At 39.8% G+C, this 26,246-nt stretch overlaps 1 protein-coding gene across 8 annotated transcripts in view; it reads right to left on the reverse strand.

The window, feature by feature from the left end:
* The window catches only part of CNTRL (centriolin), an 89,785-nt gene extending 63,953 nt beyond the window's left edge, over positions 1 to 25,832 (reverse strand). For 7 of the 8 annotated variants that reach the window (XR_011465021.1, XM_070374978.1, XM_070374979.1 and 4 more), the window contains exons 1-7: positions 25,706 to 25,832; positions 19,072 to 19,319; positions 17,866 to 17,996; positions 11,521 to 11,651; positions 10,000 to 10,141; positions 7,914 to 8,100; positions 4,794 to 4,987 (exon numbers count right to left, since the gene is read on the reverse strand). Coding sequence is in view for 7 of the 8 variants with exons in the window: in XM_070374978.1 (XP_070231079.1) it covers positions 4,794 to 4,987; positions 7,914 to 8,100; positions 10,000 to 10,141; positions 11,521 to 11,651; positions 17,866 to 17,996; positions 19,072 to 19,288 (1,002 nt within the window). In the remaining variant the exon portion in view is untranslated. The remainder of the gene's footprint in view (positions 1 to 4,793; positions 4,988 to 7,913; positions 8,101 to 9,999; positions 10,142 to 11,520; positions 11,652 to 17,865; positions 17,997 to 19,071; positions 19,320 to 25,705) is intronic. The other variant, XM_070374980.1, reaches the window with a different exon arrangement.
* Positions 25,833 to 26,246: the final 414 nt, after the last annotated feature.

Consider the following 26,246-nt stretch of genomic DNA (forward strand, 5'->3'; position numbering starts at 1 on the left):
TATGTATTTTTTCTTTTCCCTTATATTTCTTCTGACTTTTGCTTTATATATCTTTGTTTCTTTGCTGTTAAGGTGTCCAATGGTTTATGATATCTTCTTTGTGAATTGTACCTTTTATCATTAAAAACACTCATCTTTGTTTCATTTAAAATAAATAAATTTAAAAAAGAAACTGAATCCCAGATTGGTTAACTGACTTGTCAGACGTTAAATAGTGGTAGAAATTAAATATTTTATTAACTACCAGTACCAGCTCCCTTTCTACTACACCAATTCTTGATTTATTTCAAAGGTCCACTAAGTGATTTCTGCTTTTTCATTGCCCCCAGCATCCAATAGTAGACACTAGACAAAAAATATGCATGCAGAAAAATTTCTTTCATACAAAAACGCAAGCTGAAGAGAGTAAAACATAAACAAAACATTTTATAAGGCCCACGAAATCAAAGTCGTGCATGATTTAGCTTTCAGTCATCTCCTGACTATCCACCTGAGGGGAAGAAAGGCTACCGTGGATAACAGGCCATCCTGACTGAGAACTCACGGTATGCGAGACTCTGCGCTAAGCATCTGGCATGTGCTATCTCACTAAATCTTCACCACCACCCTATGAGATGACGGAGCTGCACAGAGAGGTTAAATAAGTTGCCCGGCTGGTAGCGGAAGAGGCAGAGCTCAATTCCAAGTCTCCTGATTTCAAATCTAACTCTGTTATACTACACTGCCTTCCGTGTCCTGCTGTGGGTGCCAAGCACATCACCCACACAGATGCTTTCACCAGTGCTCACGAGTCCCTAGTCTCAAGAAAGCAACTCACAACCCACAGTGTCAACGACTCTTGGGCTCTTCTCCTCAAAGATCAGCGGCAGTGTGCTGAGTTGCCCAGTTGTGTCCGATTCTGCGACCCCATAAACTGTAGCCTGCTAGGCTCCTCTGTTCATGGGATTTTCCAGGCAAGAATACTGCAGTGGGTTGCAATTGCCTTCTTTGGTGGCAGTGGGGAAAAACAAATGTGACTGAACCATGGAGGATACATGAATTGGCCTCTGCAGGCAAATACAGTCTGACCTTTGAACAATGTGGGTTTGACTGAGCAGGTCCACTTACACGTATTTTCCAATAGTATTTACTGTAGGACTAGACAGTTAGTGGTTGGCTGAATCCGCGGATACCAAGAAACTAAGGATACTGAGGGTCAACTAAAAGTTATACGTGGGTTAGCCCCCATGTTGTTCGAGGGCCAACTTTACCAGTAAATACTCTGTGCTCTGTGTCTTTTACAGCAGTAGGCTTAGCATAGAGTAAGCACTCAGTAAATGTCCATTGAAGAAATGCATAAATGAGAACAGCTGGGAGTCTAAGGCCCTGGAAAGTAGGCTAGTCACAGTATCAGTTGTGGATAATCAAGAGTTGACTGAAGTTAACATATTTACCAGTAGGAAAAATAATACAAATTCTTTCCCCCACATTCATACTCACTCTCCTATGTATACATTCATTAAAAAAAAATATGTACAGACACAAGCACATTTCTCAAAAGGCAAGCCAGTTTCAAAACTTAAAATGGACGTAAGTATATTAACACAAGTTATCATGCAAACCATGAAAAACAGTGTACAATTCAGCCCTGAACAAACTACCTTTAAGGAAGAATAAAGAATCGGCAGACAAGGGTCTGCAAGAAACCGAGACAAGGGCTAAAAGGAGGAAGAAGCAGACAGACAGCGTCACCTGGAGAATTCTAGAGAATGAGGCTGTGACAATGTAAGTTGCTCTTTACTGACAGCTTACCTTAGGAAGATATGTTTACTAACACCTGCATTATTTTTATATGGACGCATTTTATCATTATCCTACCTATGAGTTTCAAATTTACTACCATATTACTTAATTTAGTTCCTTTTAAATCATTTTCAGATTCATAACCTCACTTAGTCATAGGGCAGGTAAATAGTCCTCATTTTAAAACTGAGGAAACAACAAGAGTTAAATAACTTAAATAACTTGAAAAAGACAATGAGAAATATTAATATTAAAGTTAATTATTTGTTGGTGGCAGGAGAGAAGGACCATTACAGGTTAAATGACCACCAAGTTTTCCTTCAACGCTATGATGTTTCACTTAGAAGTTAATCTGCATACTACATGAGGAATTACTTTATGAAACTAGAATATTTTACAACTATAGATGATATTACCACCAGACATTCTGCATAAGATAATGGAAACTGTTTTTCAAATGTAGGTTCTTAAAATAAGACACAGAATTCTTTTTTTAAAACATAGAACAGTTCTTTGCAATCATAAAATAACAAGTAAAACAAGATGAATTTAAAGAAGAAATATAAAACAGCTAATAAACATATATGCAGTACTTCAATAACTAAAAACATTGTGAAATTAAAGCAGTGAGATTCTATTTTTTTTCTACCCTATTTACAAGTTCAAAATAATATCAACTGAATTATATCAACTGAATAATATCAACTGATTGGGTTCCTTTACCCATTCCTATAGAAGTGTGAAGCAATTATAAGCTTTTTGAGGGGTGCATTAATATTTATCAAAATTAAAAAATTTTAAACTTACAGAGATTATGCTAAGGAATTACTAGTATGAATGTATAAGGCATAAAGATTTTTTTTTAAATAAGATTTTATCTACAGTTCTGTTCCTAATAACAAAAAAGTGGCAGCAACCTAAATATTCAGTAGACTGAATAAATTACGCAAAATCCACATAACGGAACACAATACAGACTGAACAGAAAGAGAACTTCCGTGTGTGCATGTATGTGAGCACACAAGTACATGTGCATGTAGTTTGGGAGAGCTGACCAATGATATACTCTTATTTTTATAAAAAATAAGAGGCAGAATTTTAAAAAATATACAGTAAGATCCTTTTTAAATCAGAAAACATTCAAAGGTATATATATGTGTATATATATTCAATTACATGTATAATTAATATATATTGCATAAGCATAGAAAACAAAATGGATACATATTCACCTCCAAAGAATGGGATAGGAAAGAATGAAATCTTCATTTTCCACTGTATACATTTGTGTTGTCTGAATTTGTTATAATAAACATATTAACTTTGTGTATAATGTATTTTAAATAGTTAATGATAAAAATAACATAAAGACTTAAAGAACAGCACAGTCTGCCTTCTAACCAAAAACAGTTACAGAAAAGAAACAGCAAAAACTGTTGATGACTTACAAAACATTTATTTACAGCACAAACATAGCAACATTATAAAGAAACAAAAGAGAAAACTAGGTAAGTGCAAGCACTCCTAATTTTGGGATAGCACCAGATACAGAGCACAAACGGGAGGGACGTGGGTAGACCCATGGCTGGGTCATGCTGATGCCTGGCAGAGACCAACACAATATGGAACGCAATTATCCTTCAATTAGAAATAAATAAATAAATACAATACTTTGCCAAGGTTTCCAACAGGTTGACTAACATGCATGGAAAATCTCAGCATATGGAAGTTAAAATCTTCCTTTATCTTAGTAATAAAAGTGAATTTTATATTACCAAAAAAGATCAGTAACTCAGGAAAATTCATTAAATGTTCACCAATGTAATGTGATACCAAAACCTTACCACAGTAAGTACTGTTTTTTGTATTTTAAATACAAACATTAAGTGACGGCACAAAGAGTTCACTGCTAAAATAAAACTGACTGTAATACGTCTTCAACGACTTAATTACTCATCAATCCATTCTATTCTGGAAAGGAGTGCAACAGATGTATGTATAAGACCATTGACAATCACTGAATTATTAACATCATATATAATGTGCCTTCAGAATACGGTAGGCATACCTGAAACTACCTTCGAATAAAAGGCATGTGAAGAAAGCCACAAACGTTATGAATGTTTGGCTAACAGAGCTGGGGAAGCTGTCCTGATTTTTACCATGTCCCCACTGATAAAGAAGCGCTCAAGAAAGAGGTGTGTAGACTTCAAGCAACAGTTTCTCTCTCCACACAGAGAAGGGAATGCTTTTTCCGCCCCCTTGTTTAAAAATACAAGTGTTTAGGCAGAATTCTTGTCAACAAATCAAGTAATTAAGCCAGAATGCCAATTTTGAAAGAGGGATGCCAAAAAAAAAAAAAAATTAACTGTATAAAGGATTCTATTAATTATATGAGAAATATAGTTCTCTAAAGTTATGCTTAGATCAGAGAAAGAATTGTCAAATGAAAAAAAAAGAAAAGAGTACCATCAGCTATTTTTTCCTTCAAGGAAAGTAGCCTAATAATTTTATAGGATCAGATTCTCTAGGTTGAAAAAGTCTTGTAAGGTGATTTTAGTCATCTCCCTAACTTTTTTTTTAATGTTTTTCCTAAACCCTGAGTACATGCCTGTTTCAATGAGAGGAACACAATCCAGAGTCATCACATTTTATCTCAAGACAGCTATTAGATTTCCTCTTCGTTACCAAATGAAAACCTGCTTCCATATAATACTATTTGCCATTTAATTTTATCTCGTGGGAGCTTCATCAGTAACTCCAGCGCCTCTTCCATGAAACAGCCCTTTGACTACCAGGCTCCGGGCACAGTCGCAGACAGCACGCGTCTTCTGGGCAGCCGTGCCATGCAGCGCGCAGCCAACTGCGACGCGTCAGGACTGCAGCACGCTGTTTCCGTGAAACCACATCCTCCCCGTTCTACGGCCAGGAAGTTGTGTTTTCAGCCCTAAGAACAGAGAATTTTCTATTTCAAGAGAATACAGTCACGGCAATGTAAAACACGGACTTACCAGCTCATTTTTCGTGTTAAGGTTACTCTCGAGCTCCTCACAGCTCTGCTTTTGTAGCATAGCCTCCTCTTTTAATGATCTGTTCAATTTATCTTGATTTTTAATTTCTTCAAGGAACTGTGCTTGTTTGCTTTTAAGCTCTTCAGTTTCCATCATCTTCTTCTCCAGGTCTCTTTCCAGTCTTTCTACCTCTTCTACCAGTACAAATTGAATAGTTTATGAATCATTATATTTTCTACTTGAAGAAAGGCAGGACTATTTCTTAAATAACAGCAAAAGAAGTCTTAGAACAGTAAAAATACAATTCTACTTTTTAAATTATTCACTATGGTTTAGGGAAAAAAAGACTATTTTGAGCTAGAAAGTGATTTATACTAAGAGGAAGGAAGGCATAATCATCTGGATAACGATTTTAAAAGATAACATTTTAATTCCTAGCATTTAACTAGTATTGATAAATGAGGCGGCTTTTTCCAAGTCTCTTAGAAAAAAACACGCAAAATTTTATTTGATATTAGTGATTACACTTTAAAGGATGCTGCAAGCATGCTTACAAAATAAAATACCATGTTATCCTTCATGACAGGTGGATTCTTTACCAGCTGAGCTACCAGGGAAGACATCTTAAGAATCCTTCTAAGGCTTCCTGTGATGCTTGGGATAGGATCCAAAAGGTTTACATCAAGAACTGACAAGGCTTTTCATGATTTGGTCCCAAATCCCCTCTCCAGTCCCGTTTTCAAGCACACATTTCTGAAATGATTCCACTTCTTCAGTTTTCTGATGCCTGTTCTCATCTACACCTTCTGCCTGGAAGTGTCTTCCTCCATCTCCTACTGGCCTGTTTTGCATCTTCCAGGTTTGGTTTTTTAAAATAAAACACTATGAGAACCCAGCCCCGACTCTACCCTCCCCAGAGAAGATGCTTCTCAGGAATGCTATGATGCCACCCTGCACCTCTGCCGTGGCCCTCGTCACAGGAGGAGTTGGTGTCTGCCTTGCCCACTATAGTTTTATGAAAGCAGAAACTGCATCTATCTGTGTTACCACTGGATCCCGAGAGCTCAGCATCACTAAAAGCTCCTAATTAACATTCAGAGTTGAGAATGAATCGTAAGTACTTTAAACACTTCCCCCAACATGACTTCCCTTTGCATCATTTATGTTTTTTAATGATTCCAAAACATCACCTTCTGGGAAACAAATGTTGAGTTAGGGGGATCCCAAACTAATGAAAGTTTACCACATTTCTCAAGTGTTGGACCAAACCACATGAAACTGCTGTTTTTTATCAATAAACAAGGACTAATGTCAGTTTCAAATGGTTGAACATATAGGTTCATAGCCTGTAACTATTACATAACTATTGTGTTAGGCTATTTCATACCTCCTCTTCCCTTCAAAACTCCCATACTTCTATTTTCTTTTTTCAGTTGATGATCTCATACTTTAGACAGACCCCACCAGAAGAAACTCCTCATTTTCTTACCACCAAAGCAACAAAACTAACACCTACACACATCTTCTCTTCCTTCTGATGGAGGAAGTGTCCCACTGCACTTATCAAGAGACAGTCTTTATGCTTCTTCTCTGGTCTCATCTCCTTGGCCTCCCAAGGACCAAAGAAACTAAGCCACGATCTCTCTCCACTTCGCTCTCGAATGTTCTGTGTCTTTGATTACCAGCTCTGATGCTTCTGACAATTTCCTGGTGTGGAAGTGATTGGCGAAATTTTTTTTAACTTTTTAAAACTCATTTATTAGGTACTAGGGGAGAGAAACTGTGGGAGGAAATTTCAAATCTTTATCCAAATGTCTTCCTCCCAATTCATTCTTCAATCTATAATCTAGCATTTGTTCCAACCACTACTTAACTGCTTTTGTTGAGCTCATCATTATGTTGCCAGTCTAAAGCCCTTCTCTGCGCTCATCTTTCTTCTTCTGTCTCAGTGACATTCAACATAGTTGACCACTTCCTCTTCTGAAAACTTCAGACTTTTGCAACCCACTACTTCCTGGTTTTGTCCTCCCTTGATGGCCTCTCTTTCTGTTTTCTAAGCTGGCTCCCCTTTTTGCTCTCCCCAACGGCTGCCCTGCCCGAGAGAGCTAGTTGATTCAGATGGAATTAAGTATCATTTTTATGCTGACGACTCCCAAATTTACATCTCTAGGACAGATCTCTTTGAACCCCAGACACACATTTCTGATTCTCTTCTTGACTGCCTCACAGATATTCAAACTCAGAGTTCTAAGTTCTCCCTTTTTCAAAACAATATTACCAGCAAACTACTTACTTAAGCCAGAAGCCTGAGGATTATCTAATCCATTAGAAAGTGTTGCTGACTCCACTTCCAAAGTGGATCTGTCTGTTCCACATCTATCATCTAAATACAGGCCACCAACATTCCTAAGCCAATAGCCTTCCAACATGCCCCTTTATCACCATTTTGCCCTGCTTTAAGTCATTCTCCATCCTGCATCAGAAATAATCTTAACATATAACACCTGCTTAAATGCTGTCAGTACTTTCTGCAGTGCCTGGAACACACCCAAAGCCCAAGCCCTGTGTCATCTCGCCCCTACCTCTCCAAACTTTAACAGCCCAGGCCCCGTGTCATCTCGCCCCCATCTCTCCAAACTTCAACTTGCGCAATCCTCCTGTCAGATTGATCTTCTTTCTGTCTCTTAACTCACCAGCATCTTCCCAACGGCAAAGTACAAGCTTTTCCCTCTCCCTCATCCTCTCCCGCCTTTGCCTTCAGCTTATATGTCATTTCCTCAGACAGCCATTCCTTTACACCACTTTCCATAAAAGGGGTTCAGCTCTGTTACTTTATCTGGGTTTAGTTGTCTTTTGTCTGTCTTCTCCACTGAAACAGAAGCTGCCTGAAGGCCAGTGCCTTACATCTTGCTAGCCCTATCTTTAGTGCCACATACAGAGCCTGGCTCACAGCACACGCCTGATGAGTATTCGCTGAGTTCACTGATCTGTGGTGCCATTTTCTATGCAAATTTTAATAGCATTATAAAGTTAATAACAAATATATCTTTTCTGGATCATTTCTGAAAATAAATTCCTCTCCCATCCAAATTTAGTTTTTTAAAAAATATGTCACTTTACCTAAACTGAATCTCTCAAAAGCTTCTTGCCTGTCCTGAGTGGTTACTGGCCGACCTTCCAAACTTTCCAGTGATCGGAGGTGAAAAATGGTGAACTGAAGGTAATGAGGAAGGGTCACAACTGGATTTTCAGCTAGGATCAGAGAAGTCAAATCTTGAAGTGGTTTCAACTTGCTTACATCTTGGAGCTAAAATGATATTAATAATATTATTGGCATAATTGAATTTAAACATCATAAACATACATAAGGAAAGTAATAAGTCAAGGAAATTGCTATTATCATGACAAGGAACCTATTCATAACACCCATTATCCAATGGTAGTTTGAAGGGAGAACAGAAAGGAATATTTGAGGATCTAGAATGTATCAAGAGCAATATTTGGCATTTTCCACATGCCATGTCATCTGTGACTCCTCACAGAAACCTATGACATAGCATCTGAATTTTATAGATCATGAAACTGAGGTTCAAAGAGTTTAGGTGACTTGCTCAAAGCTCAAAGAGTATATGTGAATGAAATAGGATTTGAATTCAAGACTGGGTAACTCTAATCCTATTATCTTTCATTACACTGAATGAACAAATCAAAAACATAAATGGCTATAAAAAAGAAGTTTTGTAAATCTTCAGATAACTGTTATAGTTGATTTAAAAGAAATAAGGGTACATAGAAACATTCAAAGTTCTGAAGTGAGGTTTTACATTTATCCAGAGAGGGATTTTAAAAGGTTGAGAATACTACTACTAATAGCCCATGCAGACAAATCTCCCTGAACGGAGGCTCTCGTTGAAGCCAATTCAAACACGAACAGACGAGAGAGTGGACAAAACTAGACATAATAATAGATAAGCATTTATTGAATGAGCTTCCTGATAGCTAACAGTACTATCTAGGGATCAACTACTTTAGGAACATGTGTGGCCATGTTAGATGAATTCCTGGCTACCTCCTCCCATCACCCGCTAAACTGCGAGATCTCCACGGTGACGCCGTGTAACGTGGCATGGAGCTCGGGTCTGAGTCTTTTGGGCTGCCACGGTGAAATGGCAGAGTCACCTTATCAGACCTTCATAAAGATGAAACAGGAAAGCAGAGACACTGCACAGCCTTAAACAAAAGTTACTTATTACTACTACCTTATGCCGGTAAAAGTGTAAAATACTAAATAACTCTAAGGCTATATTCCTTAAAGTTTTTATTTTCACATTTTATCATTCCATCTGAGCCCTATACCACTTCCATAAAGAAGGCAGGGGAGAAACTATTTTTTTCCAATTTAAACAGTGAGTTTTAGACAGATGAAAATTTATCCAAAGATCACAGAAGGCAAATCTAGACCCATACTACAAGTCACCTCTTTTATTTTCTGTTCTAAGGCTTAAGTTCTTTAAATTACAGGAGTATTGTTTCCATTTTAATACAGATTTAAATAAATTAATGCTTTCACTTTGCAATGTTTATTGAATATCTAACTATAAATGTTACAAGAAAATTATAAAATATACTCATATATTTTATGACAGAGAAAAATACATGTCACCATCAGCTTATATGAACCATGATAAAGTTGCTTTACTACAAAAAGCTAGTGATTAACAATTCCTGTAACACTTAATACTATAATCAAGGTTAATTCAGATTAACTCATAAATTAAAAAAAAAAAGAACTCTGCTCCAGGCATTCAGTGACATGGATTCTGGCACAAGCTGAAAGACTTTGGGTTAACTTGAGAGTTAACCTCTCCAAGACTTTACTTAAAAATGGGAATTAAAAAATGGTGCCTAATTCACAGAATTATAAAAATAACCCTTGCACTGTCTCTGTAAGAAAAGTACTCAGAGGCTCAAATGAAATGAAAGATGGGAAAATGCTATGGGATCAACTCTCAGTTACCATGTAATCATGCAAAACCAGGTCTGTGTATATTTAATTACCATAGAGAATACTAAGTTATATCTGCATTTGATGTTTGGTCAAGGACATCAGAAGAAGTCCCATTAAAAAAAAAACACTTAGATTTTAATCTTTTTACCTCAACAAGTCCAAAAAATGTAAATATTCTTGCTACTTTGAACAACTTACTGATGATATCTTGTTGGCTTTCAGATTGAGGACTCGCAAACATTTTAACTTCTTCCCTAACCACGCTGGAATATGCTCAATTTCATTTCCTGCAAGGTTCAGCTTTTGTAGATTGTGCAGATTTTCTATGCCTTCAATTTTGCTAGAAACCAAAGGGTAAAATCAAACTTAGTAAGTACAATGATAGTGTCCCTTCATTGTATTTTAAAAATAAACAGGCTTGGTTTTATGTGGAGTTGCTTTTCATAACTATAATTTACAAATGAGAATTTTAAAATACTGGCTAAAAACAAATTTAGCAGAACAGCTCCAGTAAACTCTTCATTACTGTCCGTGCCCAGGAATCCCAACTATCTTACCTATTGGACTTTAGTGTCCCACAACACAGAAAAGAAGAGGCTGCCTGGGAAAGTCTCCCCAAACACTGTGAAGACTGCCAGTGGACAGCAAGGGGAGAGCCAGGAAGCTCAGCAGCACACCCTGCTACGCAGCCTTCTACAGGCTTCCACAGCCCTGCACTCGAGAAGAGGTCCTCAACTACGACCTTAAGTCACCACCAAAGATCAGCTATGCCAGCCATGAGATACGGCTGCCATTGTGAGAGGGTGGAACCCCAGAATGTACTGTATTTATGAATAAAGATGTTTTAGTCAATATTTAAGAAAACATTTATCACCTGCATTGGTGAATTTTCATTGATGAAATATTTTCCTGAGTTGATTGCAATTTAATTCGTTTGTCAATTCTCTATACTGGGCAAACTTACTTACAGTTTTATTTTGTTGAAAATATTTTCATCAGGATCAATTTTTTTTTATACAAACTTGACATTAAGGATTTAATCCATTAATCATATTTTCCCACCATTTCATTTTTTCCATATTAGAGCTTCTGCTACAGTTAGGCTGTTTTGTTCTTTGGCCATTATATATACCAAGTCTTACGTGGAGGGAAAATATACAGACGTAAAGATTTTCAACACTTGATAATTGTATCATTTTGCCTAAAACGAGTTTTCTATGTGTACTTTTAGCCTCTGTCAGTTTTATTATGTTTATTTCTCAGAGTAATATATATTATGAAGTAGAAACAAGACTGAAGGCATATTTACTACAGAAATGAGCAAAGAACATCAGGATAAAATGCACAGGCTCAAAACAGGTCAAAATATCTTTAGGATCAAAATGACAGGGTTAAAACACTCTGCTTCATGCCAACTTTCTTAATGAATAAGGCAGTTCATCACAGACTGCAGCTGGGAAAACTTCCTGTCAAAAATGGAACAAAGATAAAATTTGGTAATCAAAAAGTGTAGCTCCTTCTTTGGTAATACTAGGTATTATTCTGTACTTTAGAAATGCCAAAACATGACAATTATCCTATGTGAAGGGCTAGACTACAAGTGAGTAACCAAAGTGCTGGCTCTTCCAAAGGCTTCTTGCAGTAACACGGGCAGTGTGGACCCACCTCATTACCAAAGACGACGACCGTGCAGTGCCACCCGGAGGAGGCTTTACTCACCAGATTTTGTTATATGATAGGTTGAGTTCACGTAACTTTAACAGCTTGTCCACCTTCTCAATCTTCCCTATTAGATTATGGCTGAGATTCAGTATTTCAAGCTTAGTACATTTTTCCAAATTTTCGATATACTAATTGGAAACAAATGAATAAATGCTTTATACAACAGATGCCTTGACATAAGCTCGACATATAAGCATATGCATCAGGGGCTGTTCTGATCAGTCACCGGAGATTAAGCCGTTACTGCTCCCCTGGACAGTATCCTAGTGTGGCTCTCTTTGGTCAGGAGGGGCCACTCTCCCCAACCTGCCAAACTTTTCTTGCCCTACAGGAGATGACACTTCCTCCATACTAAGAAACTGAAGACTGTTCAGCGAGAAATTTCTCCATCAGTCCTTTCCTCCTTCTCCACTTTTCTATGCCTCTCCCTCTCTCCCTTCCTTTCTTCAAAGTTCAGCTAAGGTACTCATGCTCTGCCATAATGTTCCCCATCTCCTCTCCTTGTGTTCTTGGATCCTCAACCTTTCTCTCTCCTGGGTCTTCCCTCAAGTTTAGAAACAGTCACTATTTGGAACTTCCCTGATGGTCCAGCGGTTAGGACTCCGAGCTGCCAATGCAATGGGCATGGGTTTGATCCCTGGTTGGGGAACTAAGATCCCACATGCCACGTGTGGTATGGCCAAAAGATTAAAAAAAAAATAAAAACAGTCACGATTCAACAGATATTCACTACACACTTGCTACATGCCAGATGTGGCACCAGGCAATGGCAACATACCAGTGCACCAGTTTCCCTGCCACTGGAATCTACGTTCAACACACTCAGTTCAGTTCAGTCGCTCAGTGTGTCCAACTCTTCGCAACCCCATGGACCACAGCACGCCAGGCTTCCCTGTCCATCACCAACTCCCGGAGCTTGCTCAAACTCACGTCCATCAAGTGGGTGATGCCATCCAGCCATCTCATCCTCTGTTGTCACCTTCTCCTCCTGCCCTCAATCTTTCTCAGAATCATGGTCTTTTCAGATGAATCAGTTCTTCACATCAGGTGGCCAAAGTATTGGAGTTTCAGCTTTAGCATCAGTCCTTCCAATGAATATTCAGTGTTGATCTCTTTAGAATGGACTGGCTGGATTTCCTTGCAGTCCAAGGAACTCTCAAGAGTCTTCTTCAACACCACAGTTCAAAAGCATCAATTCTTCAGCGCTCAGCTTTCTTTATAGTCCAACTCTCACAACCATACATGACTACTGGAAAAACCATAGCCTTAACTAGACGGGGCTTTGTCGGCAAGGTGATATCTCTGCTTTTTAATATGCTGTCTAGGTTGATCATAGCTTTTCTTCCAAGGAGCAAGCGTCTTTTAATTTCATGACTCCAGTCACCATCTGCAGTGATTCTGGAACCCAGGAAATTAAAGTTTGTCACTGTTTTCATTGTTTCCATTGGAAACAAGCTCAGTCTCCTTTATATGATACAAATCACCTCACACAACACCTGTTTCCTACTCAGCTTTCACGTTACCACCCTTATTTGCCACTCAGTTCAGTTCAGTCGCTCAGTTGTGTCCAACTCTTTGTAACCCCATGAATCGCAGCACGCCAGGCCTCCCTGTCCATCACCAACTCCCAGAGTTCACCCAAACTCACGTCCATCGAGTCCGTGATGCCATCCAGCCATCTCATCCTCTGTCGTCCCCTTCTCCTCCTGCCCCCAATCCCTCCCAGCATCAGAGTATTTTCCAGTCAGTCAACTCTTTGTATGAGGTGGCCAAAATACTGGAGTTTCAGCTTTAGCATCAGTCCTTCCAAAGAAATCCCAGGGCTGATCTCCTTCAGAATGGACTGGTTGGATCTCCCTGCAGTCCAAGGGACTCTCAAGAATCTTCTCCAACACCACACTTCAAAAGCATCAATTCTTCGGTGCTCAGCTTTCTTCACAGTCCGACTCTCACATCCATACATGACCACAGGAAAAACCATAGCCTTGGCTACATGGACCTTTGTTGGCAAAGTAATGTCTTTGCTTTTCAATATGCTATCTAGGTTGGTCATAACTTTTCTTCCAAGGAGTAAGCATCTTGTAATTTCATGGCTGCAGTCACCATCTGCAGTGATTTTGGAGCCCCAAAAAATAAAGTCTGACACTGTTTCCACTGTTTCCCCATCTATTTCCCATGAAGTGATGGGACCGGATGCCATGATCTTCGATTTCTGAATGTTGAGCTTTAAGCCAACTTTTTCACTCTCCTCTTTCACCTTCATCAAGAGGCTTTTTAGTTCCTCTTCACTTTCTGCCATAGGGTGGTGTCATCTGCATATCTGAGGTTATTGATATTTCTCCTGGCAATCTTGATTCCAGCTTGTGCTTCTTCCAGCCCAGCATTTCTCATAATGCACTCTGCATATAAGTTAAATAAACAGGGTGACAATACACAGCCTTGACGTACTCCTTTTCCTATTTGGAATCAGTCTGTTGTTCCATGTCCAGTTCTAACTGTTGCTTCCTGACCTGCATACAAATTTCTCAAGAGGCAGGTCAGGTGGTCTGGTATTCCCATCTCTTTCAGAATTTTCCACAGTTTATTGTGATCCACATAGTCAAAGGCTTTGGCATAGTCAATAAAGCAGAAATAGATGCTTTTCTGGAACTCTCTTGCTTTTTCCATGATCCAGCGGATGTTGGCAATTTGGTCTCTGGTTCCTCTGCCTTTTCTAAAACCAGCTTGAACATCTGGAAGTTCACGGTTCATGTATTGCTGAAGCCTGGCTTGGAGAATTTTGAGCATTACTTTACTAGTGTGTGAGATGAGTGCAATTGTGCGGTAGTTTGAGCATTCTTTGGCATTGCCTCTCTTTGGAATTGGAATGAAAACTGACCTTTTGCAGTCCTGTGGCCACTGCTGAGTTTTCCAAATTTGCTGGCATATTGAGTGAAGCACTTTCACAGCATCATCTTCCAGGATTTGAAATAGCTCAACTGGAATTCCATCACCTCCACTAGCTTTGTTCATAGTGATGCTTTCTAAGGCCCACTTGACTTCACATTCCAGGACGTCTGGCTCTAGGTGAGTGATCACACCATTGTGATTATCTTGGTCGTGAAGATCTTTTTTGTACAGTTCTTCTGTGCATCCTTGCCACCTCTTGTCAATATCTTCTGCTTCTGTTAGGTCCATACCATTTCTGTCCTTTATCGAGCCCACCTTTGCATGAAAAGTTCCCTTGGTATCTCTAATTTTCTTGAAGAGATCTCTAGCCTTTCCCATTCTGTTGTTTTCCTCTTATTTCTTTGCATTGATCACTGAGGAAGGCTTTCTTATCTCTCCTTGCCATTCTTTGGAATTCTATATTCAGATGCTTATATCTTTCCTTTTCTCCTTTGCTTTTCGCTTCTCTTCTTTCACAGCTATTTGTAAGGCCTCCCCAGAGAGCCATTTTGCTTTTTTGCATTTCTTTTCCATGGGGATGGTCTTGATTCCTGTCTCCTGTACAATATCACGAACCTCCGTCCATAGTTCATCAGGCACTCTATCAGATCTAGTCCCTTAAATCTATTTCTCACTTCCACTGTATAATAAGGAATTTGATTTAGGTCATACCTGAATGGTCTAGTGGTTTTCCCTACTTTCTTCAATTTCAGTCTGAATTTGGCAATAAGGAGTTCATGATCTGAGCCACAGTCAGCTCCTGGTCTTATTTTTGTTGACTGTATAGAGCTCCTCCGTCTTTGGCTGCAAAGAATATAATCAATCTGATTTCTGTGTCGACCATCTGGTGATGTCCATGTGTAGAGTCTTCTCTTAAGACAGAGAATACCAGGCAGAAAAAAAAACAAACAGCAAAGACCCTAAAAGAATGAAGCTGGTGGGCTTCAAGAATGGAGAAGGCTTTTTACACTGCCAAATCAAACAACTTCTTCCAAGTTTTCATGCTGTTAGATGTTGCTCTGACATTTTACAGCACATCTGTTTCTCCTGAAGTTCTTCCTTCTCTGGTCTCCATCCATCACACTCTTGGATCTTCTATTCCAACAGCGCGTTCAGACTTTTTCACTGGGTCTGTCTCTCCCAGACCCACTCACTTCCTTTGACTCCTCCTCAATATTTCTCCTCTTAATTCTAGGCATTTTCCACACTAAGTTCCCAAAATCAGAATAGGCATTTTTCACACTAAGTTCCCAAAATCAGAAACTAAGCTTATTCACTTCTATATTTATTCCTACAGCCTAATGTAATACCTGGCGTATATAGAAACCACACAGTACGGATTTACTAACTTGATATTTTATTTTTACAATCTTTAAACTCCAGGATGTCTCCTTTTTTCCTATTTAATTACATAAAACATAAATATATTCTAATTAAAATTTAAAACAAAACATAAAAAGCTCTCTTCATCAGGTCTCCAGTTCAGCTTCCCCACCAAAAAATCTCACTGCTCAAAGGTAACCCTTGTTAACAGACCGATGTATATACACACACACCTTTCTATTCATTAAAAAAGTATTTTGAGACCTTACTAAAAATACTTCAGAATTTGTTTTTTCCATTAAATATACTGGACCATTCCCCACATTAATACGTAAGAGTTCTGGGAGTTTGTTTCTGTTCTTGTTTTCCAAGACACTTGAAAGGATTTCATGGTGTGCGTGCATGCTAAGTCACTTCAGTTGTATCCAACTCTTTATGACCCTATGGACTGTAGCCCACCAGGCTCCTCTGTCCATGGGATTCTCCAGGCAAGAATACTGGAGTGGGCTGCCATGCCCTCCTTCAGGGGATCTTCCTGACCAGGGATTAAACCTATGTCTCCTGCAACTCCTGCACTGCAGATGGATTCTTAACCACTGAGCCACCAGAGAAGGCCATTTCATGGTATACTGCACTATAATTTTTAAGCAATTCCCTACTGACAGACAACTGGTTATTTTCAATTTTTCTATTTTAAATAATGCCTAATAAACATTACTTTTCAGATACTTTTGGATACATGTGTAAATATTAACAGACATCAAGAAATAGAACTGCTATGTTGGTGAGTATAAACTCAGTAAGTATAAACTTAATTGCTGGATCAAATAAGTACATTTGAAATTTTGATAAATACTATCAAACTGTTTTCCTAAAATCCTGTACCCATCTATACATCCACTAAGACCAAATGAGAAGATCCATTTCTCACATCTTTCTGAATGCTGAAATAATCTTTTTAATTCTTATCTATTAGACATACAAGATGAGAAATGGCATCAAACCATTGTTCTATTTCTCATCTCTTTGACATTAATGAAACTGAATATACTTTCATGTTAACAGCCATTTATAACACTTTTGTGAACAGACTTATCCTCTGCACATTTACCATTTGGTGTCTCTTTCTATTGAATCACAGGTGCTCTTTATATTATGCGGATACTGTTACACATGCTGAAGACACTACCTGCCAGCTTGTTGTTTTTCTTTAACTTTTTAAAAGATAATAATTCGTTAAACACCACTTTTTAATCTTTATGTAAGCTAAATTTGTCAGTATTTTTCTTTGTGGTACTAGGGTTAGTGTTCGATTAGAGGGCCTTCCCAACTCTAAGATTAAAAATACATTCTTTCCTAATACTCTGATAGCGCTTTTGTTGGTTGATTTTTGTTTTGTTTTCATTACGATTGTCAATCTCCTGGAATTAATTTTTGTGACTGGAGGCATCTAAGTTTATATTTTTTCCAACCAAAAATATTAAGTTGTAAATAATAAAAATAATAATAATAAACAAAAATAATAAAATAATAATAAAATAAACAATAAGAAATTATTTTTATTAAAAAATAAAAATTAAATTCCAGTGTACTCATGGTGTATAGTTTATGAATAGAATAAAGTAGTAAACAGTTTGGAGCAGGGATCAGTAATCTTTTTCTGCAAAAGGCCAGGTAGTAAATATTTTTTGGCTTTGTGAGGCATATATAGTTTCTTTGACAATCACTTACTTCTGATATTGTAACACAAAAACAGCCACAGGCAATATGGAAATAAATGAGTGTAGCTGTGCTCCAATAAAGCTTTATTAACAAAAACAAGCAGTAGGCCTAACCTGGCATTTAGACTGTAGTTTGCTGACGCTTTCTAGAGAGAATCACTAACATGTAGAATAACAGGAGGTTATGAATTTGAAGAAGTCACACTTCACACTTCTGATGGAGAACTGTCACTAGAAACAGTAAAAGATCTGCAACAAATCCAGCGACATTAGGATGAAATAGTACTGTAAATCCCAGATATATTTATTTTTTCATTTTAAAGCACAAAAATTAAAATAATGTCTGTATTCAGAAATGTTGGTAACCTACCTTAAATTTCTTGCCACCATCTTTGGAAAGTGAAAGGTTCAGAGATTTTACCAAGGCCAAATTTTCCTGTTTAGTAAGTTTTTTAACAAGGGCTTCTGTAATATATCGAACTCCTGCATGTGAATCAGCTTCTGAAGTTATGCAAACAGATCATTATCAAAAGAGGAAGACATGAATACTTTGAGAAACAAACTGTCTTAATGTTAAACAACAACAACAAAAATTTAGACCATGCAATTGTAAAAACAGCTGGCTAGTTCTAATTGGAATATTTAACTAATATTTTACTTTATGTAGCATTTCATAATGATGACAATAAGTTATACTTCATAAATATTAACTGTGTGTAAGCTTTGTATTAAATGCTTTACATTAAAAAATGCAATTTGTACAACAAACCTTTGGGATAGAAATTACTATTCTCCTTTATAAAAAAAATTAGAAAAATAATTTGTTCAACTCTTACAGCTAAAAATGTGCAAATCTAGGACTTGAACCTAGCAGATGAATCTAAAATTTATACTTTTAAGTATGGGCAGCACTGAGGTTTTTAGCAGTATTTTAATGTTAGTTTTTAAAACTAACAACTTAGCAGCAGCAGCAGCAGTATTCATCAATAGAATTTGATGACCATGATTTCATGACATAGCAAAGAAATCACAAAAAAGTTTTCTTTGTATTTAATCACAGTAAGTAAATTTCTTAAGAAAAGAACCCATTTTTGAAAACAGATTCCTAGACTGACAGAATGCTTTTAAGAAAAACATAAAAACCTTGGTGAACATTCATATGTGTCCCTGATGTGAGAATCAGTCCATTCACAGATTGGTAGCTTGCCGATAAGCAGCCTGGAACAGCCCAGGGGTGGACAACATGTTTATACTGAATTAAGGCACTCCATTCTGAAGTGAGCAGATATGCCTTCCCCTCAACCAAGGACGATGGTAAACTGGCACATGAACTTTAAAGCACTCTCCTGCCACAGGAGATAAAGCTTCCTCTTTCTGGAAACCCTTCTCCTAACCCTTCGCCCTCAACCGGAAGCCTCCATCCTCCACTGTCCTTAGACAATTTCTGTCAAAAACAATGGGTCAAGTTACTAGTAGGATGGATACATGTTATAGTTGGACCAAAAATGTAAGTTCAATATTTTCCATCTGTACTTAGAAGAGTATTTGGTGAAATTTGTAGATTAAAAAGCATTACCTTTCTGGTCATGGTGGTCCAAAAGCATAGTGTTTTCACCCATAATCTCGACTTGCTCATACCACTGTCTTCCAGAATGAAAAGGCAGAGTCTCAGATCCGTTTAAAGGTGAAAGTGACCTAGATCTCATATTGGACGTAAGAGATGATGGACTAGGAGAGTGAGATGATGATGGCATCTTTGTTTTGGAAATTTTTTGCTGAGGACCTTTCTTCATTGCAAGAATAAAGCCAGGTATCCATCAAAACCTGTAAGAGTTTCCAGTATATTTAACAATGTTAATTTTTAGAGCTATCAAAACTATTAGTCTATTTCTAAAATTTTCAAGCCTACAAAATTTTAAATTCAGAAGTTATAGATGCTAGAACTCACACTACTCCAAGCTGATGCAAGCAGACATCATTTCAGACACTGGTGATTACCTTACCAGAGGGAAGAGAGACCTCCAGAAGGTCTTGTACTGACATGTACTCCAGCCAGAAGCCTCATCTGTCACTTTGGTTCTCAGTTTATGGGACCAAACTAGTCACAGTGCCTCTTCTACTTACAAAGAGTTCTAGAGTGCATAAAGCTGGAAATACTTGACAACCAGCAGCATTTCACGCTGATCAGTGCTCTCTCGTTCCTGCAACAGTTTCTTCCTCTGGCTTCTGGGACACCACACTCTCCTCCCGTCTCCCTGGCCACTCCTCAGCCTCCTTTCCTGGCCAAGGCGCATCCATTCACTCTTTAAATGTCAGAGCTCCTCAGGTCTCCTCTGATCTCTCTCTAAACTTAATTGAGACAACCTAATGTACACCCATGATTCCCAATGCCACCTTTTTACTGATGTTTATATTTTCAATCCAACTCTTCTGAGTCCAGACACCTATTCTCAACTGTCTACCTGACATCTCATTGGCATCCTGAATCATGTCCAGATTGAACGTATCATTTCCCTCATCCCGCCCTCATTTTCTTCCCATCCTGTTCCTCCCCCAGCGTTCCCTTACTAGTGGACAATGCTCTTGGGAATAAGCCAGAAACTGGGAGTCACTTCCTTCTTCCCAAAACCAATCAGTCACCAAGTTTTGTCAATTCTACTTCCTAAGTATCCCTCAAATTAGTCCCCTTCTTTCCATCTCCCCTCTCGTCTACTCTAATTCACACACTCATCAGACGACTGTAACAGCTTCTAGCTGATTTGTCTATAAGCTCCCTTCCCTTCCTCTTCCACCACTACATTGCGGCCAGAGTGACCTATTTAAAAGGTTCATCTATGGGTCTGTAATAAATGAAATATTTATCATGATCTATGCGAGCCCGCGGGATGTGGCCCTGTCTCTCTAGCCTCACATCTGTCACTACTTTCCCAGACTCTGTGGGCTGGAGCCGCACCGCCCTCTATATCTAATTTCTGGTGCAAATGCTTGCCTTTGGTCTTTCTTTTTTTTAATCTTTTCAGGAGTTCTCACTATATAGTCTGCATATTAACTTTAGTCAAATAAATCATTTGTAAAAGTTTTCTCCCACCCTGTGGTTTCCTTTCTACTAATTGATACTGTCTTAAAAAATAAAACTGTTTATTTTAGTGTGCTGGGTCTTCCGCTGCTGCCTGGGCTTTTCTCAAGAAGTGCGGGGACTTCTTCTTGTGGCGGCTTCTCTTGTTGCGAAGCATGGGCTCTAGGGTGCGCTGGCTTCACTCACCGGGGCTCCTCTGCTCTAGAGCACAGGCTCAGTAGTTGTGGCACACGGGCTTAGCTGCTCTGTGGCATGTGGGATCTTCCTGGCCTAGGGATCAGACCCGTGTCTCCTGCACTGGCAGGCGATTCTTTACCTCTGAGCCACCAGGGAGGTCCCTGAGATATTGTCATTTGATACTCATTTAAAATTTTTAAAGAAATCCAACTGGTCTATTTTTCCTTTTGCCGCCTGTGCCTTTGATTTCATATCCAAGAAATCACTGCCAAATCCAGTGGTATTAGGTAAAAGTCCAAACTCAGATAGAACGCTAGCTGGAGTAATGATGAGAATCAGTTCTTCTCTCAAATTAACTTGTAAGTCAAATCACACAATTAACCTAGTAGAATTTAAGTTCCATGAAAGTAGCGATATTATTCACTGATGTATTCCAGGCCAAGAACAGAGCTTAGAAGATGGCAGATAATTACTATTTATAGAATGCATTATTCATAAAGAACCTAGAAACAATAAAATGCTATTCAATACTTCAACAAAAGGCTATCTTCATGAGCAGTATCAGTCCTCAATACCAAGAGTCCTAACTTACAAGTCAGGTTTATGCAAAAAAGATTTTCATGATATACAACTGCTCTTATAAGCACACTGCAAAAATTATAAATCTGCCAAACTTTTAGACCAAAAAATGTTATAAGATGTATAGGTCTCGAACAAGCTGCATTAACAATGCTTCTACTTTGCTCAGTATCCATAATCTCCCATACCCTCACTACTGAAAATGCAGTGTGTGTATGTGTAGATGTTAGTCACCCAGTTGGGTCCAACTCTTTGCAATCCCATGGACTGCAGCCCACCAGACTCCTCTGTCCATGGGATTCTCCAGGCAAGAATACCGGAGTGGGTAGCCATTCCCTCGTCCAGAGGGTCTTCCCGACTCAGGGGTTGAACCTGGGTCTCCTGCACTGCAGGCAGACTCTCTACCGAGCCACCAGGGAAGCCCTAAAGTGTGGAGACAAAACACAAACTATTTTTAGAAAAGTAATCTGCAACCCAAAGTTTTTGGATAGCTCAAATCCTAATGCCAGGGACTTTCCCAGCTGTCCAGTGGTTAAGTTTCCATGCTTCCAATTCAGGGGCTGTGGGTTCGATCCCTGGTCAGGGAACTAAGCCCCACAGGCTGTGTGAGGCATGGCCAAAAGAAATAATAAAATAAAAACAGGAAGGAAGGAAAATAAATAAAAATAAATGGTAGCTTTTTAAAACATTTTAATTTTTTTGAAGGAAAAACAGAAAATTTAATACAACAAAAGCACCACTGAACTCACGATCTAGCGTCTTGGAGACTAGTTTGAAGGCAGCAAAAACCTGCTAAATTTTTTTAAAAAGTGATTATTGTTTCACAGGTATATAGTACAACAAGGACAACTGCCTTGTTCTACAATCTAGATCACTTTAAACTGCAAATCTATGTCTTTACTTTCTCTTTAGTTTTTTTCATGTCAAATCATCCACAAAGGTCAGAAAAGCTTCCCTCAATTCACACAACTGCTATTGATGTCTTAACCACAAAGCTTTAGGACCTAATTTCACAAGTGTGGCAAACAATTTCTATCTTAACATTCTGCCAAGGCAAAAAGTCTCTTTGTAATACGCCTCATTCTGTGTTAGATTGTACTGGTGCTCTCTTTCTAAATAATGATATACTCAAGCTTGAAAGAGCTAAGAGGCATGTGCTTTAATAACACAATTTTATTCATTCCTGAGTTAAATACAATTTTCATAAGGGCAAAGGACTTAAAAAATAAAAGAGGAGTGGTACAGGGCCCAGTTCCCACTTCTGTATGTCCTTCTCTATCTCATAGCATGACAGAAAATGATAAGATTAGAATGACAGCATGCTACATGCTCCAGAGATATGCTTTATACACATTTTTAGTTTCTTGGTTTAAAAATGCATGTACATCCTACATTTTTATGCAACACAATTATTTTATACCCTGCACTTTAGTCTTATCTCTAACTTCTTAAAATATTGAACCATCCTGAATTCCTCTCACAACATCCTAATGACCAAGACTCTTTGGGCCTCACTAGAATATCATGAGATCTCTCTTGATTAGAAAAACTCTGCCCTACTCAATAATAGAGTTAAATAAATATATTAGAATGGATTCCAGAAATCAAAATCAACTCCTTCCTTTAATGAATTGTAACCTGAAAGATTAAAGGATGGCTTTGAAGTCACAGTGCATTCCCAGACCTCCTCCCTGGGTCGCCATAGCCCCTGTAAAGCCTGGACATACGATCTCACAGAAGAGCTAACTCAGTAATATGGGCTTAAGGATTTACTGTACTTGAGGAAGGACACCTGGCAGCAGTAAAACCTTGAACCACGAGTTTAAGAGAGAGCGAGCGATGCTGCTTGACCAAGGCTGCGGTCTGCAATTACATAAACAACAGAAAGACCGAGCAATAGAAAAGAGAAGACAGAGACGAGAGGCAGGGCTGGTGTGTGTGAAGGGGAAGGATAAACTGAAATCAAAACAAGTCCAGAGCTGGAGATACATTTTGCAAACCCGGAAGGTAAGTCTGCAGAATAAAAGAAAGCCACTGGAATGATGTGATAATCAAAGTCATATGATTGAGCATCCTGTCCTCAGATTCAGAAACTGGCCTTGATCTAACAATCCCCTCCACCACAGCTTAGTAGAGTCTACACCTTCACCTCTATCCAGCCTTTCTAAGATTCCATCATCTCTTATCTTTTCCAAATTAGGCTGCTGCTGCTGCTAAGTCACTTCAGTGGTGTCCGACTCTGTGCGACCCCAAAGACAGCAGCCTGCCAGGCTCCCCCGTCCCTGGGATTCTCCAGGCAAGAACACTGGAGTGGGTTGCCATTTCCTTCTCCAATGCATGAGAGTGAAAAGTGAAAGTGAAGTTGCTCAGTCATGTCCAACTCTGCAACCCCATGGACTGCAGCCTACCAGGCTCCTCCATCCATGGGATTTTCCAGGCAAGAGTACTGGAGCGGCATACCATTGCCTTCTCCATCCAAATGAAGCAGATCTCTATAATTCCCAAACCTTCCATCTCTCTTCCCAGCTACTCCAATAAGCAAATATCCATCCCCATTTCTTGACCTCCATATCCCTCTCCATGGCACCCCTTAGCCCTTTAATCACATCTCAGTACTTTCCCTATAATTCGACTTCATCCCATACCCTCTGACACATTTAAACACTCTTATTCTCCAACTAGTCCTTTCAAATACCCTGACTCCTATTTCTCACCAAGGGCAACTCTCCCATCCTGTGCTCGTCAACCTTTGCCTCCCACCCTTCATCCCATTCTGACTGCCAAGTTCTCCCACAAAGTCTCTTCCCTAACACTGTACTAGTCTTCTCCATTTCTCTACAATTCTCTTCAGTGCCCTGCCTCCACATTTCTGTATTCATCCCGATTTCCCAAACTGCTCATCACAGCAAATATTCTGACATCCTAATTCATTCAAATACTCTGGCTTCTAATTATCCCCTCTTCAAACAAAACACTCCAGTCTCCACCCATTCCACTTCATCTCAACCCAACTGGCTATCTACGTGCCTCTCTCTTCTAACACCCTGACATCTGTGTCCCTCCGTATCCTATTAACATCCGGAGCTCTCCTCTCACATCTCTCTCCATGCTACTCAAGTATGGGAGAAAAAAAGCTTCCCAAACCTTTTCATTAGTTTATTTTTTTTCAGTCATTCAATTTTATTCCACAACTTTAAGGCACCAAGAACTGTGAGGCTCTAAGAATACAGGGCTGGGAAGGCAGGACTTCCACACTCAAAACACACAAGAGGATCAGGTCTCTGCCCCAAATAGCATCCTTCCCAACACCTTACAAGTAGAATCAAATGATTATTTGTGAAACAACTTGATTATTGCTTGTTTCTCCTTCTTGAGTTTAGGCTACAATACAGTAGAGGCTGTATGATTTGGTGCACAATAAATATTTGTTGAATGAGTGAAGAAAGGCCTGTGCTAAGCACTCTAAAGACATTACCAAACAAATTCTTGCAGATAATGTATATTATGATAATTATTAACCTCATTTATAAGTGACAATGTATCCTTAAGAACTAAGAGCTTGGGTTCTACAATTAAGTCTGAGTTCAAAGGTTAATTTTCCACTTTCTGTGTGACATAGACAAATTATTTAACTTCTCTGATCCAGTTTCATCACTTTTAAGATGGGAATGATAACCTCGTTCAAGTTATTTTAAATTCTAAATCAGTTAATGGGGAGGACTCAAGGATGTAGAACCGAATCTGGCACACAAGGTACACTCAAAAGCAGTCAGCGAGCATTTTCACAAACGAGAAAACATTAGCAAGCCCAAATCTCACAGACGGTCAGTAGCACAGTAGCAGAATCAAGACGTGAAGCCAAGCTTTGACTTGAAAATGCACCTGTCCCTTAACCGTTATACGACAAAGTATTTGCTCTTCCCCTTCTTTTTCTTCCCCATATCCCAACTCTCTTTTTTCCTCCATGTACTGTGTTCCGGTCGATTTCAGGACGCCCGTCAGGGTACCCACACCATCCTGTATCCCAGCCATTCCCCGCAGACACCTGGCACACCTCCACCCCGCTCCGCTCGGCAGCGGGACCCTACCTTTCACTCGCCGAACCCCCGCGTCCACACCTCCCCACACTCCGGCCCTTCATCCCAAAGCCCCCACCTCGTGACCTCCTCACTTCTAATCCAAACCTCCCTCCATCCTCCTCCCCCGCCCCACGCCGGTTCCGGGCCCTCCCTCCTTCCCATCCAATCCCAACTCCCAGGCACACGCCCCCGCCCCGAATCCGTCCCTCGCTGGGTCCAGGCCTTCCCGCCTTCGCCGCTGGTCCCCACCCGCTCCGCCTGGAGGCCGGAGAACGGCCTAGACCAGGCCTGGCACTCACCACGAAAGAGCGAGGCCGAGCAAGCCCGCCGGACGAGGCCGGGCGGAGAGGTGCCGGCAGTTCCCTTCAGGCGCCCAGCGGCGCAGCAGCCATTTTGTTGTGTTGTGCCGGTTGCCGTGGGGCCGTGCGCGCCGCGTGGGCGGAGCCTGCAGCGGTCACGCCCCTCCCCGGAGCTTGGGGGCGGGACCAGGCTTCCCGCCTCTTTGTCGGCCAGGGCCGCGGGCGCGCAAAGGCGCGTGGGAGCCCGCGGGAGCCCGCGCGAGGCGAGATTTCCCGCTGCCAGCGGCGAGAGGCCCTGCTCTTTTCTGTGAGGCGAAGCGGCCGACTCCTCATGCTCAGGCCTTGACACACTCCGCGGGGGCTGGGCCTGAGGACGACCTGAGAGACCCATGTAGCTGTCACCAAGCCCCCGCATTTCCATTGCTGGCCGTCTGGCTTTGAACTAGTGTGCCTCGCACGCTCCTCCTTCGCACGGCCCGTTTCTGAGGCGAATTCTCTTCTTCAGGGGCCAGACAGGTCAGACGTAGATGAACCTCTGAGG

Source organism: Bos mutus, chromosome 8 (assembly GCF_027580195.1).
Source record: "Bos mutus isolate GX-2022 chromosome 8, NWIPB_WYAK_1.1, whole genome shotgun sequence".
Lineage (NCBI taxonomy): Eukaryota > Metazoa > Chordata > Mammalia > Artiodactyla > Bovidae > Bos > Bos mutus.